General features: G+C 38.3%; 1 protein-coding gene across 2 annotated transcripts in view; it reads right to left on the bottom strand.

The window, feature by feature from the left end:
- Positions 1–3,415: 3,415 nt before the first annotated feature.
- The window catches only part of grm1a (glutamate receptor, metabotropic 1a), a 65,580-nt gene continuing 51,229 nt past the window's right edge, over positions 3,416–17,766 (bottom strand). The window contains exons 7-9 of one of the 2 annotated variants that reach the window (XM_087805061.1): positions 15,738–15,864; positions 7,186–8,122; positions 3,416–5,173 (exon numbers count right to left, since the gene is read on the bottom strand). In XM_087805061.1, coding sequence (XP_087661187.1) covers positions 4,480–5,173; positions 7,186–8,122; positions 15,738–15,864 — 1,758 coding nt within the window. In that variant the 3' untranslated portion in view covers positions 3,416–4,479. The remainder of the gene's footprint in view (positions 5,174–7,185; positions 8,123–15,737; positions 15,865–17,766) is intronic. The other variant, XM_087805062.1, reaches the window with a different exon arrangement.

Raw genomic sequence — 17,766 nt, 5'->3', positions numbered from 1 at the left:
TTAATGAACACGGTCAGTTTAGTTTATAATACTTCCCTGTATCATGAAAAATGGAAAACCACCTCCAGATCAACTCCAACAAAACTAAGGAGTTGAACATCCAGGGACAGGACATTGAGATTGTCACGTCTTACAAGTTCCTGGGTGTTCACCTCAACAACCGCCTGGACTGGGTGGATAACACTGCTGCTCTTTATAAAAAAGGGCGGAGTAGACTCTACCTGCTCCGGAGGTTGAGGTCGTTTGGTGTCCAGGGGTCACTCCTGAAGTCTATGACTCAGTAGTGGCCTCTGCCATCTTCAACGGTGTGGTCTGCTGGGGGAGCAGCATGACAGCAAAGGATAGGGCTAAACTGGACAGCCTTATTAAGAAGGCCGGCTACGTCCTAGGGCGCCCCCTGGATCCTGTGGAGGAAGTGACTGGGAGGAGGATACGGAGCAAGCTGGGCTCCATGAGGAGGAACTTGTCTCACCCTCTCCAGCACACACTGAGGGCATTGAGGAGCTCCATCAGTGATAGGATGCTCCATCCCAGGTGTGTGAGGGAGAGGTACTGCAGGTCCTTCCTCCCTGCTGCCATCAGACTCCACAACAAGAACACAGCAAGATAATTATTTAACTGCACCTTTCTTGTTATTTTTGTAAATATGATTGTGTATATAATATAGTGAAGATTTATTTTCTATTCTATTTAGATCCTTTCTTTTCTTTTTAATATTTTATTTCTGGGTGTTTTTATTTTTCTTCTGGTATATTGCTGTTGCTGTTTGTTAAAAAGAATTTCCCCTCGCGGGATAATAAAGGGATTCGGATTCTGATTCTGATGAAACAATATACGTCTCAGTTCAAACTGAAAGATTTAACGACATTGACTCGCAGTTCATTTAATTCACTTTTTCATTTGAATTTAGAAGGTCTAATAGAAGGTGAAGATCCTTAGAAACAGCGGATGATGTTTGAAACAAGGATTCTTTTAAAACTCAACCAGAGTCATCAGCCAGTGTTGATACAAATGGTTTATTGTACAGCTGGTCAAAAACATTACGACCTGTAGTAACTGCAGTAACACACCGTTTATTTGAACACACCAGCGAAAAAATCATGAAACCACTTCCACTAGAACCCGACTAGAACATTTTGGAAAATACAATCGCGGCGAGTATTCTTGGATCGTCGTCACCGTCAAACGGCAGCTCAACTAGAAACCAAAGAGTTTAAGAAAAGACATCCAGTACGAGAAGCAACTAAGTCATCGCTCACTGTCACGATAAAAAGAATTTCAAAAAAACACACCTGGACCGGTTCAAAATGTAGAAATTCTTCTCGACATTCTAAATATAGAAACATTTATTACAAACATCCCACCTGTGTGAAAAAACAAGAGATGGCTCCACAGTTTTACAAAAGTTGTGTTTTTCTAGCTCACCATGACACGACATCACAAGAGCTTCTCGGAATCACATCCCATGCTAAAGAACCGGGTCGACAACATGAGCTTCGTCCGCGACAGCTACATCGTCATGGAGACTTCAAGCATGGACTTTGATTGGCACGTGTCACATTTATCAGAGGATCATTTCGACAACACCTTCAAGTAGAAATCGTCCATTATTCAAGTGACCCTTTGTTTTTTCCGGATGTATTTGATCAAACACTTTTTATTGCGCTTCTGTCACATTCTTTTCTTCACACTCGTGATCGAAGCATCGCGAAGCCTCAGAGAAAACATTTCGTTCTGCTCGTGAGGACGTTGCTAATCATCAAGGTTTTCTTGAAACGAGTCAAAAATCTCTTTAACGAAGATGAAAAACATGTTGGTTGTGCTTTAGAAGGAAGACGTACATGTTCAATTAGAAACCTAGTAAAGAAAACTAGTTAGTTCTGTACTGCTGTACTTGATGTTGCTGTGATTGACAGCTCCTTTCTGAGCCGGTTTTATATAAATGACCACATTAATTTACCGCCTTGGTGAACAGACGAAGGTCGACTGAACCGTATAGTTAGTCAAGTCCTTATCTTTAGTTAAAGAGATAAAAATGTGCCATTTTTGAACAATATTAAAATGCGCTAACGTTAGCATCTTTAGCAAGATGTGGCTTAGAATGAAAAAAACAATTCAATATTTTTACTACAATCAAATCTATTGATACAAACAATCCAAGACAAACTGCTCTTTGGATTCATTTATTTTAGGCGTAGGAATTTTAAGTTATTTATAAATATATATATAATATTTGTAGAGCTTTAACTGGACTTAACTTAACTTAACTTTGGATTTAACTGGACAATTACTTTATGAATAGAATCATAGTATAAGTATTCTTCAGTCCATTGTGAGCTAAAATCTTAAGTATTAAATTAGTATTTAAATTATAAATAAACAAAACTATTTGGAGTAATCTGATTACTTCCTGGTTGTGGTGATTTTTTTTTTCCGTTCCAGTGATTAAGAAGCAAACGTTAAATACTGAAGCTTCATGAAACAGTGTCATTATCTTCAGAGTCCACTAGATGGTAGTGATGTGTTGATGAAGCTTCATGAAAAGGTGTCATTATCTTCAGAGTCCACTGTATGGTAGTGATGTGTCGTTGAAGCTTCATGAAAAGGTGTCATTATCTTCAGAGTCCACTGTATGGTAGTGATGTGTCGATAAAGCTTCATGAAACAGTGTCATTATCTCCAGAGTCTACTAGATGGTAGTAATGTGTCGATGAAGCTTCATGAAACAGTGTCATTATCTTCAGAGTCCACTAGATGGTAGTGATGTGTTGAAGAAGCTTCATGAAACAGTGTCATTATCTTCAGAGTCTACTAGATGGTAGTGATGTGTCGATGAAGCTTCATGAAACAGTGTCATGTTGTTCAGAGTCCACTAGATGGTAGTGATGTGTCGATGAAGCTTCATGAAACAGTGTCATTATCTTCAGAGTCCACTAGATGGTAGTGATGTGTCGATGAAGCTTCATGAAACGGTGTCATTATCTTCAGAGTCCACTAGATGGTAGTGATGTGTTGATGAAGCTTCATGAACCAGTGTCATTATCTTCAGAGTCCACTAGATGGTAGTGATGTGTCGATGAAGCTTCATGAAACAGTTTCATTATCTTCAGAGTCCACTAGATGGTAGTGATGTGTCGATGATCCTTCATGAAACAGTGTCATTATCTTCAGAGTCTACTAGATGGTAGTGATGTGTCGATGAAGCTTCATGAAACAGTGTCATTATCTTCAGAGTCTACTAGATGGTAGTGATGTGTCGATGAAGCTTCATGAAACAGTGTCATTATCTTCAGAGTCCACTAGATGGTAGTGATGTGTCGATGAAGCTTCATGAAACAGTGTCATGTTGTTCAGAGTCCACTAGATGGTAGTGATGTGTTGATGAAGCTTCATGAAACGGTGTTATTATCTTCAGAGTCCACTAGATGGTAGTGATGTGTTGATGAAGCTTCATGAAACAGTGTCATTATCTTCAGAGTCCACTAGATGGTAGTGATGTGTTGATGAAGCTTCATGAAACAGTGTCATTATCTTCACAGTCCACTAGATGGTAGTGATGTGTTGATGAAGCTTCATGAAACAGTGTCATTATCTTCAGAGTCCACTAGATGGTAGTGATGTGTTGAAGAAGCTTCATGAAACAGTGTCATTATCTTCAGAGTCCACTAGATGGTAGTGATGTGTTGATGAAGCTTCATGAAACAGTTTCATTATCTTCATAGTCCACTAGATGGCGTCTCTGCACTATTTGTTTTGAACAAGTGTTCTAATCAAACATCATTTTTAAAGTGATGGCGCCACCTACTGACCTCTGAACAACATGACACTGTTTCATGAAGCATCACCAACACATCACTGGAGCAGCGTAACGTTGTCTGGAGGAAGACGTGAAAAAAAAAACAGTGAGGAAACTTCAAACTTCTTATTCAAGACTATCTTTAAACTTGAGTAGTTATTTACTTTCAACAAAAGATTATAAGCATCAGCTTCTTGAACAAATTCTACACTAGAGTTTTCATGGTTCCGCTACCGTAGCTAAGCTAACATCGACGTTGGCGCCATTTTCGAAGCAACGGTTGATAAAGCGTGTGTCGTCATGAAATAAGCCTTTGTTTCATTTCTCCACGTCAACGACAGCTTCAATCTAGATCCTCGGTCGGATGTCCAACGAAAGAATAATACGGAAAACTGCTCGTTGTCTTGACCTTGAACTAGTAGCAACTCAAAGATGGCAGTAATCGATCGACTTAAAATGGCGGCTTGTTTCCATCTGCACGATACGACGCAGAGTTTGGCGTGAGAGCTGACTATTTTTGGCACGGAGTCACTAGCGAGCTGACGTCAGAAAGGCTGTGCAGGAAAAAAAAGCCCTTCGGAAAATGTGTGCTTTTCTTACGCCGTTAACCCTTAAGAGCAGAGAACTTCACACGAGCAGGCAGAAGAAGTCGATACCAGATAAACATCAAGGGTGCGTCGCTCTCACAGTGTCGAGGAGCTGTGTGCAAAGTCTCGAAGCATGTTGGAGGTGAAGCACGACGGGCTGCCGAGCATCGAGTCCATGGCCGGGGACCCGTCCGGGGACTCCCCGGAACAGAGGGAGTCCCTGAAGGGGGACGGGGGAGACAGAGCCAGCGTGTCGTCCACGCCGCGTTGGTTCGGACTTAAATCCTCCCCTTTCGGGTCGAACAGGTAACTGTCCAGGAGGTCCAGGTCTTCCGAGTCGTCTCGGCGCAGACGTGGGGTCAAGGGGGTGAGGTCCAGGGGCGGGTCGGCGAGGGTCTTGCGCTGGTCCGGGGCGGGTACGTGCGAGCTGTGGGTGTCCACCAAACACCTGGCGTTGGGCGGAGTCGCGTCCCTCGCTCGCCCGGCGCCGCTCGGCTTCCAGAGCGGTCGCCGAGAGTCGTCATCGTCGTCGTCGTCGTCGGTCAGGGCGGGCGGGGGTTTGGCCGGGGTGGGCTCCCGGGGGACGTGGGGGTCTGTGCCAGGGCTGCAGGTGTGGGGGGGCGCGCGGCTGTGGGGGTCGGGGGTGTTAGTGAGGGGCCTGATGACCGCCGTCTGATTCAGGCCGGCTTCCTGTTTCCTCACATGCACAGACAGTCTGTGCCACACATTCCCCTCCTTCTGAGGGTGTCTTGCACCTGATTCAGACCATGACACAGACTTGCCGTTAGAACTACAAACGAGACAGAGACGTCAGTTACTCTCTGCGAGAAGGTGAGCTCAGAGAAAAAACAGCAACAACACAGCAGCAGCAGAAACAGCAGAGTCGACGCGTTTCAACATCTCAGTTCAAATACGTTCGAAGCTCAAAGCACTGAATCATAATGTGTCGACATTTTGATTCAATATCGTTATTTCGTTACGTCGCTGTCGTCGTGAGACTGAAGACAAACATTCAAACCATCCCTTGAACTTAAAACCTCTTTTCTGCCCTCAACTACTATTTATTCTTCATCATAGTATTTACATTTGAAGGATTCAAATATATTTCACGTTAAAAATATGTTAATAACTCCTTAAACACAAAGAAATAATAAGGTAAGGTAAGGTAAGGTAAGGTAAGGTAAGATAAGGTAAGGTAAGGTAAGGTAAGGTAAGGTAAGGTAAGGTAAGGTAAGGTACAACTTTATTGATCCTCAGGAGGTCTCCTTCGGGAAATTGTTTTTTTACCAATAGCCAGCAGTTTTTCATAAACAATAAAAAATGATACATAAAAAATAAAATAAGAAGAACATAAAGAGGAAGAACAAGATGATACAATCTAAGTCTAAAGATAAAGATAAAGAACATAGATCAAAGAAAAACAACAAAGGATACAAAGACTAACATAGAACAGAACATCCAGATACTTTCACTCCACTCCTGCCCCCGAACTCAGAATTGTAACAATTTAATAGCCTGAGGGATGAATGAGTCCCTGAGTCTATTAGTGTTGCACCTGGGTAGGAGCATTCGTGCTCTCATCACTCATAACTCTCACATCAACATATAAAAGTTAATTAAAGAAATATTTTTGAAACATTATTTCGTTTTCATGATCACTCGACACGACACAGTTTATTTGAAAAACAATGTGTGTATTTAAAATGATTTTATAGTAACTTCCGATCAATAGGTTGATATCTATGAGATAAAGAAACAAAATGTTAGCCTAGCGTCATGTTGACTGATTTTCAACATTTGAAGTGACTTCACATTAAATTACAATTATTTAACTTCCTTTATCAACACATATCTGTTTAAATCGTATTAAAGACTTTTTTTGCGTAAAACTGTAAAACAGGAAGTTATGCTAGGAAAACTAAAGTCCTACGAATGTGTCCAAGATAACACGAATTAAATACAGTTAAAGGTTTGTTTTTAAGTGAAAGGTTGGCGAAGAAAGGTCTATTCTCAGCCAATGATATCTGTCACTTAAATGAAGTGATCTATAGAAAAGGGTTAAAGTTCAAATAGACCAGGATTAGTCAGGTGCAGACGAGGGGCGGCCATGCTTCAGAACTTTAAACGTGAGAAATAATATAAGAAGTCTCAAGTGCAGATGTTTCTTCTTATTTAAACCATCGATTGACTGGACATGCAGTTGTTCCATCTGGTCTCCTCAGAGTGTTAGAGGGTTAGATCGTGGACAAGCAACAGGCAGCGTAGCACGTGAGACACATAAACATGTTAGGATCTCTGTCACTCATTCTCTACGTCTTACTCTGTCGTCCCCAGTGTCACTGCTGTGGATCTCAAACAAGTTAAGAAACCTTCAAATATCGCGTTTTGAAGAGGAGCCTGTGGCTCGGAAACAGCTCGGAATCATGGGTAATATTTAACAGGTCGAACATATTGTTCGCATACGTGCAGGAATAATTATATTGTTGTTTAAAAACCAATCAAACAAGTAAATAGAATAGAAACTATACTGCGACTGCTGGAATAAAGACAAACTCGAGGCAAGATCTGCATGAATAAGAATCTTTTGAGCGATTTTAAGTCATTAGTTATAAGATAATGAATTCAAACTGATACCTCCTGTTTATACTCAACATGTTTTTACTTCAAAAGTCTTTGACTGACTCTACGGACTTTGCAAAAGTATAAAATACTGGATATTTTGAAGGGTGTTTTCAAGGTAACAGACTCGCTAATGCATTGGAATAAACACACAAAAGTTGAAGACATTTGAAAAAGACTCACTTGGCATTTCCCGTCACAGGCTTCTTCCTCCGGAACATGTTGAGGAAACTGTTGCTCCCGCAGGCGGCCGCCGACTTCCCGTCGCCGACGTGCATCCGCACCACGTCGGAAGTGGTGAAGGCGCTGCGGACGTTCCTCTCCGGCTTGGCGATTATAATGTACATCTTGGGCGTGAACATGCAGCCCAGCGCCACCGTGACGCTGAGGCTGACGGAGAAGGAGGTGGTGATGATCTTGTAGTTGGAGCCGAAGTAGATGGGCACGAAGGCCAGCCAGATGATGCAGGTGGTGTACATGGTGAAGGCGATGTACTTGGCCTCGTTGAAGTTGGCGGGCACGTTCCTCGTCTTGAAGGCGTAGTAGGTGCAGCTCATGATGAGCAGCCCGTTGTAGCCCAGCGGCGCCACCATGCCCACGTTGCTAGTGTTGCAGATGAGGTACACCTCGCGTATGCTGGGGTAGGACTTGACGGGCTCTGGCGGCTCAAGGATGATGAGGGTGATCTCCAGGGTCAGCTGCAGGCTGATCAACATGAAGGCGATGACTACCTGAGCCCAGGCGCTCATGAAGCGTGGCTTCCTGGTGCAGATCTTCTTCTTGCTGCCGGCCAGGATGCGAGCGATGCGGTTGGTCTTGGTCACCAGGGCGGAGTAGCACATGGCCGACGACAGGCCCACCAGGAGGCGCTGGAGATAGCAGGAGACCACGGTGGGCCGGGCGATCAGCGTGAAGGGGCAGATGTAGCCCAGGAAGATGCCGGCCAGGATGATGTAGCAGAGCTCTCGGCTGGAGGACTTCACCACCGGCGTGTCGCGGTACTGGATGAAGACGAAGGTGACGAACGAGGTGATGAGGATGCCGACGCAGGAGAAGACCACGGCCACGATCGACTCCACGTCCGCCCAGTCCAGGTACCTCAGAGGGAGCAGCTCACAGCCTACGAACACACATGGATGGAACTCAAATACAAGTCTATTCTGAACAAAAAAACATTGAGGCAAACAGAATCAATCAGAATCAGAAACAGAATCCTTTATTTGTCCCACGAGGGGAAATTCGGTTCAACAACAGCCAGAGTAATATACCAAGAAAATAAAACACCCAGAAATAAAAAAATAATAAAAAGAAAAATAAAGAAAATCTAAATAGAATAGAAAATACTATTAAGACCCTGGTCTCGAAAAGCGCTATATAAATGGATATTACTTACTTACTTACTTAAATAAATCTGCACTATATTATATATTCACAATCATATTTACAAAAATAACAAGAAAGGTGCAGTTAAATATTTATCTTGGTGTGTTCTTGTTGTGGAGTCTGATGGCAGCAGGGAGGAAGGACCTGCAGTACCTCTCCCTCACACACCTGGGATGGAGCATCCTATCACTGATGGAGCTCCTCAATGCCCTCAGTGTGTGCTGGAGAGGGTGAGATAAGTTCCTCCTCATGGAGGCCAGCTTGCTCTGTATCCTCCTCCCAGTCACTTCCTCCACAGGACACAGGGGGCGCCCTAGGACGTAACCGGCCTTCTTAATAAGGCTGTCCAGTTTAAACAAATATATACACAAGTAATATTGAGAAATAAAAATACAAATGGCTATGAATGAGCAGCTTGGCAGAGGTCTGCACTCGCTGGAGTGCTTTTCTAATTACAGCTCTAGTAATGACAGTAATAAATCAAATACTGATAAATTTATCAACACCAATAACATTCAGGAGTCGCACACAAGTGCAGAAGTGAGGAGAAGGAATTATAGACGGTAGTTTAAACATATATATATATTTTATTTATTAGCCTGAGTGACTGTCAGGATAGGAATCTGACCTACAATTAAATTAGAAGTTTAAGTGTTTGATAAACAATCCGAGAGAAAACTAGAAAAATGCAGTGTGAATGCTGACCCTGCTGTGCTGTGGAAGTAGTAGTGGAATTACTATTATAAATAGAAGTAGTAGAAAAGTAAAAGTAGTAGTAGAATTATCAATAAAAGTAGAAGTAGTAGTAGTATTAGTTGTTGAAGTACTTGTGGAAGTAGTAGTGGAATTACTATTAAAAATAGAAGTAGTAGAAAAGTAAAAGTAGTAGTAGAATTATCAATAAAAGTAGAAGTAGTAGTAGTATTAGTTGTTGAAGTACTTGTGGAAGTAGTAGTGGAATTAATATTAAAAATAGAAGTAGTAGAAAAGTAAAAGTAGTAGTAGAATTATCAATAAAAGTAGAAGTAGTAGTAGTATTAGTTGTTGAAGTACTTGTGGAAGTAGTAGTGGAATTAATATTATAAATAGAAGTAGTAGAAAAGTAAAAGTAGTAGTAGAATTATCAATAAAAGTAGAAGTAGTAGTAGTATTAGTTGTTGAAGTACTTGTGGAAGTAGTAGTGGAATTACTATTAAAAATAGAAGTAGTAGAAAAGTAAAAGTAGTAGTAGAATTATTAATAAAAGTAGAAGTAGTATTAGTTGTTGAAGTACTTGTGGAAGTAGTAGTGGAATTACTATTAAAAATAGAAGTAGTAGAAAAGTAAAAGTAGTAGTAGAATTATCAATAAAAGTAGAAGTAGTAGTAGTATTAGCTGTTGAAGTACTTGTGGAAGTAGTAGTGGAATTACTATTATAAATAGAAGTAGTAGAAAAGTAAAAGTAGTAGTAGAATTATTAATAAAAGTAGAAGTAGTAGTAGTATTAGTTGTTGAAGTACTTGTGGAAGTAGTAGTGGAATTACTATTATAAATAGAAGTATTAGAAAAGTAAAAGTAGTAGTAGAATTATCAATAAAAGTAGAAGTAGTAGTAGTATTAGTTGTTGAAGTACTTGTGGAAGTAGTAGTGGAATTACTATTATAAATAGAAGTAGTAGAAAAGTAAAAGTAGTAGTAGAATTATCAATAAAAGTAGAAGTAGTAGTAGTATTAGTTGTTGAAGTACTTGTGGAAGTAGTAGTGGAAACACTATTAAAAATAGAAGTAGTAGAAAAGTAAAAGTAGTAGTAGAATTATTAATAAAAGTAGAAGTAGTAGAAGTATTAGTTGTTGAAGTACTTGTGGAAGTAGTAGTGGAATTACTATTAAAAATAGAAGTAGTAGAAAAGTAAAAGTAGTAGTAGAATTATTAATAAAAGTAGAAGTAGTAGTAATATTAGTTGTTGAAGTACTTGTGGAAGTAGTAGTGGAATTACTATTAAAAATAGAAGTAGTAGAAAAGTAAAAGTAGTAGTAGAATTATTAATACAAGTAGAAGTAGTAGTAGTATTAGTTGTTGAAGTACTTGTGGAAGTAGTAGTGGAATTACTATTATAAATAGAAGTAGTAGAAAAGTAAAAGTAGTAGTAGAATTATCAATAAAAGTAGAAGTAGTAGTAGTATTAGTTGTTGAAGTAGTTGTGGAAGTAGTAGTGGAATTACTATTATAAATAGAAGTAGTAGAAAAGTAAAAGTAGTAGTAGAATTATTAATAAAATTAGAAGTAGTAGTAGTATTAGTTGTTGAAGTACTTGTGGAAGTAGTAGTGGAATTACTATTATAAATAGAAGTAGTAGAAAAGTAAAAGTAGTAGTAGAATTATCAATAAAAGTAGAAGTAGTAGTAGTATTAGTTGTTGAAGTACTTGTGGAAGTAGTAGTGGAATTACTATTATAAATAGAAGTAGTAGAAAAGTAAAAGTAGTAGTAGAATTATCAATAGAAGTAGAAGTAGTAGTAGTATTAGTTGTTGAAGTACTTGTGGAAGTAGTAGTGGAATTACTATTATAAATAGAAGTAGTAGAAAAGTAAAAGTAGTAGTAGAATTATCAATAAAAGTAGAAGTAGTAGTAGTATTAGTTGTTGAAGGACTTGTGGAAGTAGTAGTGGAATTACTATTATAAATAGAAGTAGTAGAAAAGTAAAAGTAGTAGTAGAATTATTAATACAAGTAGAAGTAGTAGTAGTATTAGTTGTTGAAGTACTTGTGGAAGTAGTAGTGGAATTACTATTAAAAATAGAAGTAGTAGAAAAGCAAAAGTAGTAGTAGAATTATCAATAAAAGTAGAAGTAGTAGTAGTATTAGTTGTTGAAGTACTTGTGGAAGTAGTAGTGGAATTACTATTATAAATAGAAGTAGTAGAAAAGTAAAAGTAGTAGTAGAATTATCAATAAAAGTAGAAGTAGTAGTAGTATTAGTTGTTGAAGTACTTGTGGAAGTAGTAGTGGAATTACTATTATAAATAGAAGTAGTAGAAAAGTAAAAGTAGTAGTAGAATTATCAATAAAAGTAGAAGTAGTAGTAGTATTAGTTGTTGAAGTACTTGTGGAAGTAGTAGTGGAATTACTATTATAAATAGAGGTAGTAGAAAAGTAAAAGTAGTAGTAGAATTATCAATAAAAGTAGAAGTAGTAGTAGTATTAGTTGTTGAAGTAGTTGTGGAAGTAGTAGTGGAATTACTATTAAAAATAGAAGTAGTAGAAAAGTAAAAGTAGTAGTAGAATTATTAATAAAAGTAGAAGTAGTAGTAGTATTAGTTGTTGAAGTACTTGTGGAAGTAGTAGTGGAATTACTATTATAAATAGAAGTAGTAGAAAAGTAAAAGTAGTAGTAGAATTATCAATAAAAGTAGAAGTAGTAGTAGTATTAGTTGTTGAAGTACTTGTGGAAGTAGTAGTGGAATTACTATTACAAATAGAAGTAGTAGAAAAGTAAAAGTAGTAGTAGAATTATTAATAAAAGTAGAAGTAGTAGTAATATTAGTTGTTGAAGTACTTGTGGAAGTAGTAGTGGAATTACTATTAAAAATAGAAGTAGTAGAAAAGTAAAAGTAGTAGTAGAATTATTAATACAAGTAGAAGTAGTTGTAGTATTAGTTGTTGAAGTACTTGTGGAAGTAGTAGTGGAATTACTATTAAAAATAGAAGTAGTAGAAAAGTAAAAGTAGTAGTAGAATTATTAATAAAAGTAGAAGTAGTAGTAGTATTAGTTGTTGAAGTACTTGTGGAAGTAGTAGTGGAATTAGTAGTAAAAGTAGAATTAGTAGTAGTATTAGCAGTAGACATAGTAGTGGGTAGTAGGTAAAAGTGGAAGGAGTTGAAACATGAGTTGAATATTTTCCCATTGAAATAAATGGGCTAGAAAAAGAGGAATAAAAGAAAGAGTGGAAGAGATAAAAGTAAGGTAGAACATATCCGAATGAATTGATCAAAGTTTGAAAGGTTCAAATCGGATCAAATTTGTGGGAGGATAAGTGGCCACAAAGTTTAGGTCAGAAGAAAACACTATCTCAATTGTGTGAACGCTTCCCAGCATAGTAACAGAACAAGTAACTAAAACCCTTATAGTAACAGAACATGTAACTAAAACCCTCATAGAAACTGAACAAGTAATTAAAACCCTTATAGTAACAGAACATGTAACTAAAACCCTCATAGTAACTGAACAAGTAATTAAAACTAAAACCCTCATAGTAACAGAACATGTAACTAAAACCCTCATAGTAACAGAACACGTAACTAAAACCCTCATAGAAACAGAACATGTAACTAAAACCCTTATAGTAACAGAACATGTAACTAAAACCCTCATAGAAACAGAACACGTAACTAAAACTCTCATAGAAACAGAACACGGAACTAAAACCCTCATAGTAACAGAACATGTAACTAAAACCCTCATAGTAACAGAACAAGTAACTAAAACCCTTATAGTAACAGAACAAGTAACTAAAACCCTTATAGTAACAGAACATGTAACTAAAACCCTCATAGTAACAGAACAAGTAACTAAAACCCTTATAGTAACAGAACAAGTAACTAAAACCCTTATAGTAACAGAACATGTAACTAAAACCCTCATAGTAACAAAACACGTAACTAAAACTCTCATAGTAACAGAACATGTAACTAAAACCCTTATAGTAACAGAACAAGTAACTAAAACCCTTATAGTAACAGAACATGTAACTAAAACCCTCATAGTAACAAAACACGTAACTAAAACTCTCATAGTAACAGAACATGTAACTAAAACCCTCATAGTAACAGAACATGTAACTAAAACACTCATAGAAACAGAACATGTAACTAAAACTCTCATAGTAACAGAACACGTAACTAAAACCCTCATAGTAACAGAACACGTAACTAAAACCCTCATAGTAACAGAACATGTAACTAAAACCCTCATAGTAACAGAACACGTAACTAAAACCCTCATAGTAACAGAACATGTAACTAAAACCCTCATAGTAACAGAACATGTAACTAAAACCCTCATAGTAACAGAACATGTAACTAAAACCCTTATAGTAACAGAACAAGTAACTAAAACCCTTATAGTAACAGAACATGTAACTAAAACCCTCATAGTAACAAAACACGTAACTAAAACTCTCATAGTAACAGAACATGTAACTAAAACCCTCATAGTAACAGAACATGTAACTAAAACCCTCATAGTAACAGAACATGTAACTAAAACCCTCATAGTAACAGAACACGTAACTAAAACCCTCATAGTAACAGAACATGTAACTAAAACCCTCATAGTAACAGAACACGTAACTAAAACTCTCATAGTAACAGAACATGTAACTAAAACCCTCATAGTAACAGAACATGTAACTAAAACCCTCATAGAAACAGAACATGTAACTTAAACTCTCATAGTAACAGAACATGTAACTAAAACCCTCATAGTAACAGAACATGTAACTAAAACCCTCATAGAAACAGAACATGTAACTAAAACCCTCATAGTAACAGAACATGTAACTAAAACCCTCATAGTAACAGAACACGTAACTAAAACCCTCATAGTAACAGAACATGTAACTAAAACCCTCATAGTAACAGAACATGTAACTAAAACCCTCATAGTAACAGAACACGTAACTAAAACCCTCATAGTAACAGAACATGTAACTAAAACCCTCATAGTAACAGAACATGTAACTAAAACCCTTATAGTAACAGAACAAGTAACTAAAACCCTTATAGTAACAGAACATGTAACTAAAACCCTTATAGTAACAGAACAAGTAACTAAAACTCTCATAGTAACAGAACATGTAACTAAAACCCTCATAGTAACAAAACATGTAACTAAAACCCTTATAGTAACAGAACAAGTAACTAAAACCCTTATAGTAACAGAACATGTAACTAAAACTCTCATAGTAACAGAACACGTAACTAAAACCCTCATAGTAACAGAACACGTAACTAAAAACCCTCATAGTAACAGAACATGTAACTAAAACCCATCAATTATTTTGGATTAAAGGATTAAAACAAATTGCTACAACGAGTGGTTGAGTTTCAGACTCCTGCTCTACCATAGACAAGACCCTAAAAACACCTTAAAAGGACTTCACTATGCTTCGAATCACCACCTCCTGAGTGAAGATGAAGAAGAAAAGGTGGAAAGATAGTGATGTTCTTCGCGGCGAGAACAGCTTCGGCACGACTCGCAGATGAAGCTTCTCTCCATTAGTTTTCTCCTGGTAGCGAAGGTGTAATGAGAGTGAAAGCGACGCACTTTTCCTCGACACGGTGGAGAGTCTGTCGTGGCAGTAATAGGATTTTACACCTGGGAGCCGAGCTCTCGACTCCATAACTCGCTGTCACAACAAGCGTGGGGTCAGTGTACTTCTCTTAGTATACTAGAAGTTAGTATGCATCAGGATAGTGTACGTACTAACTAGTAACTAATCCTCCACAGATAGTATGTCTCAAACATACTTCTCTTAGTATACTAGAAGTTAGTATGCATCAGGATAGTGTACGTACTAACTAGTAACTAATCCTCCACAGATAGTATGTCTCAAACATACTTCTCTTAGTATACTAGAAGTTAGTATGCATCAGGATAGTGTACGTACTAACTAGTAACTAATTCTCCACAGATAGTATGTCTCAAATCACACACTTCTCTTAGTATACTAGAAGTAAGTATGCATCAGAATAGTGTAAGTACTAACTAGTAACTAGTTCTCCACAGATAGTATGTCTCAAATCACATACTTCTCTTAGTATACTAGAAGTTAGTATACATCAGGATAGTGTACGTACTAACTAGTAACTAATCCTCCACAGATAGTATGTCTCAAATCACATACTACTCTTAGTATACTAGAAGTTAGTATGCATCAGGATAGTGTACGTACTAACTAGTAACTAATCTTCCACAGATAGTATGTCTCAAATCAAACTCTGCTGCTACACACTAACAGGAAATGACGCGACAGCTTCTTCTTCTACTACTATTTAACGATGATTTCAACCAGCTGTAGGAACACTAGCGACACCTGCTGGCAGCACATTTTGCAAGTTTGGAAAAATAAATAAAGAAAAATATATATATATATACAGTATATGTCACTAAGATGGAGTCGTTTAGTGTAGAAAGTGTCCATCGAACCATACTCAGTTTTGTGGGCGTTTTAGTGACAATCTAGTGTGTATGGAGCACTACATTTCGCATACTAAGAATTGAGATGCACTTATGCACTAAAAAATACTAACTTTGAGTACACAAGCATGCGATTAGAGACACTGGATGTCTGATCTTCCGGGACAAAAGACGTACCTTCCAGGTGGTCGTCGGGCCACCATCCCAGCTCGCAGGCCTTACAGGTGAACTCGTCCTGGACGTACTCGTTGTCTTTGCACGTGGTGCAGATCCAGCAGCAGCTCACCTCCCCCTTCCTGATCACCTGCGAGCACACAATGAATCCGTCACGAGCCGCACATCAAACGCAGAATATGCACATACTTCTCTTAGTATACTAGAAGTTAGTATGCATCAGGATAGTGTACGTACTAACTAGTAACTAATCCTCCACAGATAGTATGTCTCAAATCATATACTACTCTTAGTATGCTAGAAGTTAGTATGCATCAGGATAGTGTACGTACTAACTAGTAACTAATCCTCCACAGATAGTATGTCTCAAATCACATACTTCTCTTAGTATACTAGAAGTTAGTATCATCAGGAGGTTAGCTCCAGACGGCAGTGGACAGTGGACACAAGTGTGATCGATGCCAGAAGAAGATCCTTCAGGTGCTGGTTTGAAACCTACTGCTGACCTCCAGTCGGAGAAATTAGAAAGTACTTGTGAGCCTCAGAGTTGCTGCTCTTTATAGACTCATGAATACACATTTCACACCAAATTATTCATCTCCAGCTCGACACTTGAGGGCCACGCTCTTCTAAATGTGTCCTGTTTACCATATTCTTCTGAGGCTTCTCCGCTCCCACGGCAACGTTCTTGTTTCTGTGGTAGCATCATGTTTAAGTGACTCATCCTGGATCAACTCTTTTCCTCAACAAACCTTAAGTGACTCCCACACGGCTCGAAAGACAGCAATAAACAGATATTCTTGTCGATTATCAACAAGTCCATCCATTTTTTTTTGTTCCACAGTGTAGTGGTCGCATCTGCTGCGTCCCATGAAGATGACATCACGAGATTTAAAGGTACCTCGTAACGTAAATGCATCAAAATACTCTTTTCGTCATCCAACTCCAGTGGTGAGAATAAAACTACTCGTCCATCCTTACATCCATCAGTTCACCAACCATTTATACATCCATCTGTATATATAGTTACAGTATATACATGTTTACACAGAAGTATATTTTGTAACTAATGTACTGCTCTGTTGATCCAACTGAGCTCCAGAGGCTGAACTTAGTCAATTGTTTGCTAGAAATCAAACAATGAGTGAAAACACTTTGAAGCTAAATGTGGACAAAACTGAAACTCTGGTGATTGTTGATGATAAGATTCCAGGGTTGAGTCAGTACTTGGGTGACTTAGGTCAGTCTGTCAAACTGAGCCTGAGAAACCTGGGTGTTGTATTTGATAAAGACATGTCTCTTGTTCAACACTGAAGAAAACTGACCAGAAACTGTTTCCTTCAACTGAGAAAAATCTCTAAACTTAGGAAAATGTTGTCGGAACATGATCTGGATCTTATAATCCATGCGTTTGTTTCTTCTCGTCTGGACTATTGTAACAGTTTGTTTCCATTTCTAAACAATAAGGATGTGTCTCGCCTGCAGTTCATACAAAACTCTGCAGCCAGAATTCTGACCAGCTCTAGTAGAAGAACTCACATTTCTCCTTCAAACTCTTCACTGGCTTCCAGTTTCTTTCAGGATCAACTTTAAAATTCTGGTTCTTACTTTCAGATCTATTCATGGTCAGACCTTCCATCAGTGATCTGATCCAGACTTACACCCCAGCTCGGGCTCTGAGGTCTGTGGATCAGAATCTACTGATGGTTCCTGAACTTCCAGACCAGAGGAGAGAAATCCTTCCAGACTGTTGCTCCTAAGCTTTGGAACCATCTCTGTGCTTGATGATCTACTGACTCCTTCAAGAACCATCTGTGTTTGATGATCTACTGACTCCTTCAAGAAACATCTCTGTGTTTGATGATCTACTGACTCCTTCAAGAAACATCTGTGTTTGATGATCTACTGACTCCTTCAAGAAACATCTCTGTGTTTGATGATCTACTGACTCCTTCAAGAAACATCTGTGTTTGATGATCTACTGACTCCTTCAAGAACCATCTGTGTTTGATGATCTACTGACTCCTTCAAG

The sequence above is a fragment of the Callionymus lyra genome, chromosome 13 (genome assembly GCF_982586985.1).
Source record: "Callionymus lyra chromosome 13, fCalLyr1.hap1.1, whole genome shotgun sequence".
Taxonomy (NCBI): Eukaryota; Metazoa; Chordata; class Actinopteri; order Syngnathiformes; family Callionymidae; genus Callionymus; species Callionymus lyra.
This window is presented reverse-complemented; position numbering and strand designations above follow the sequence as displayed.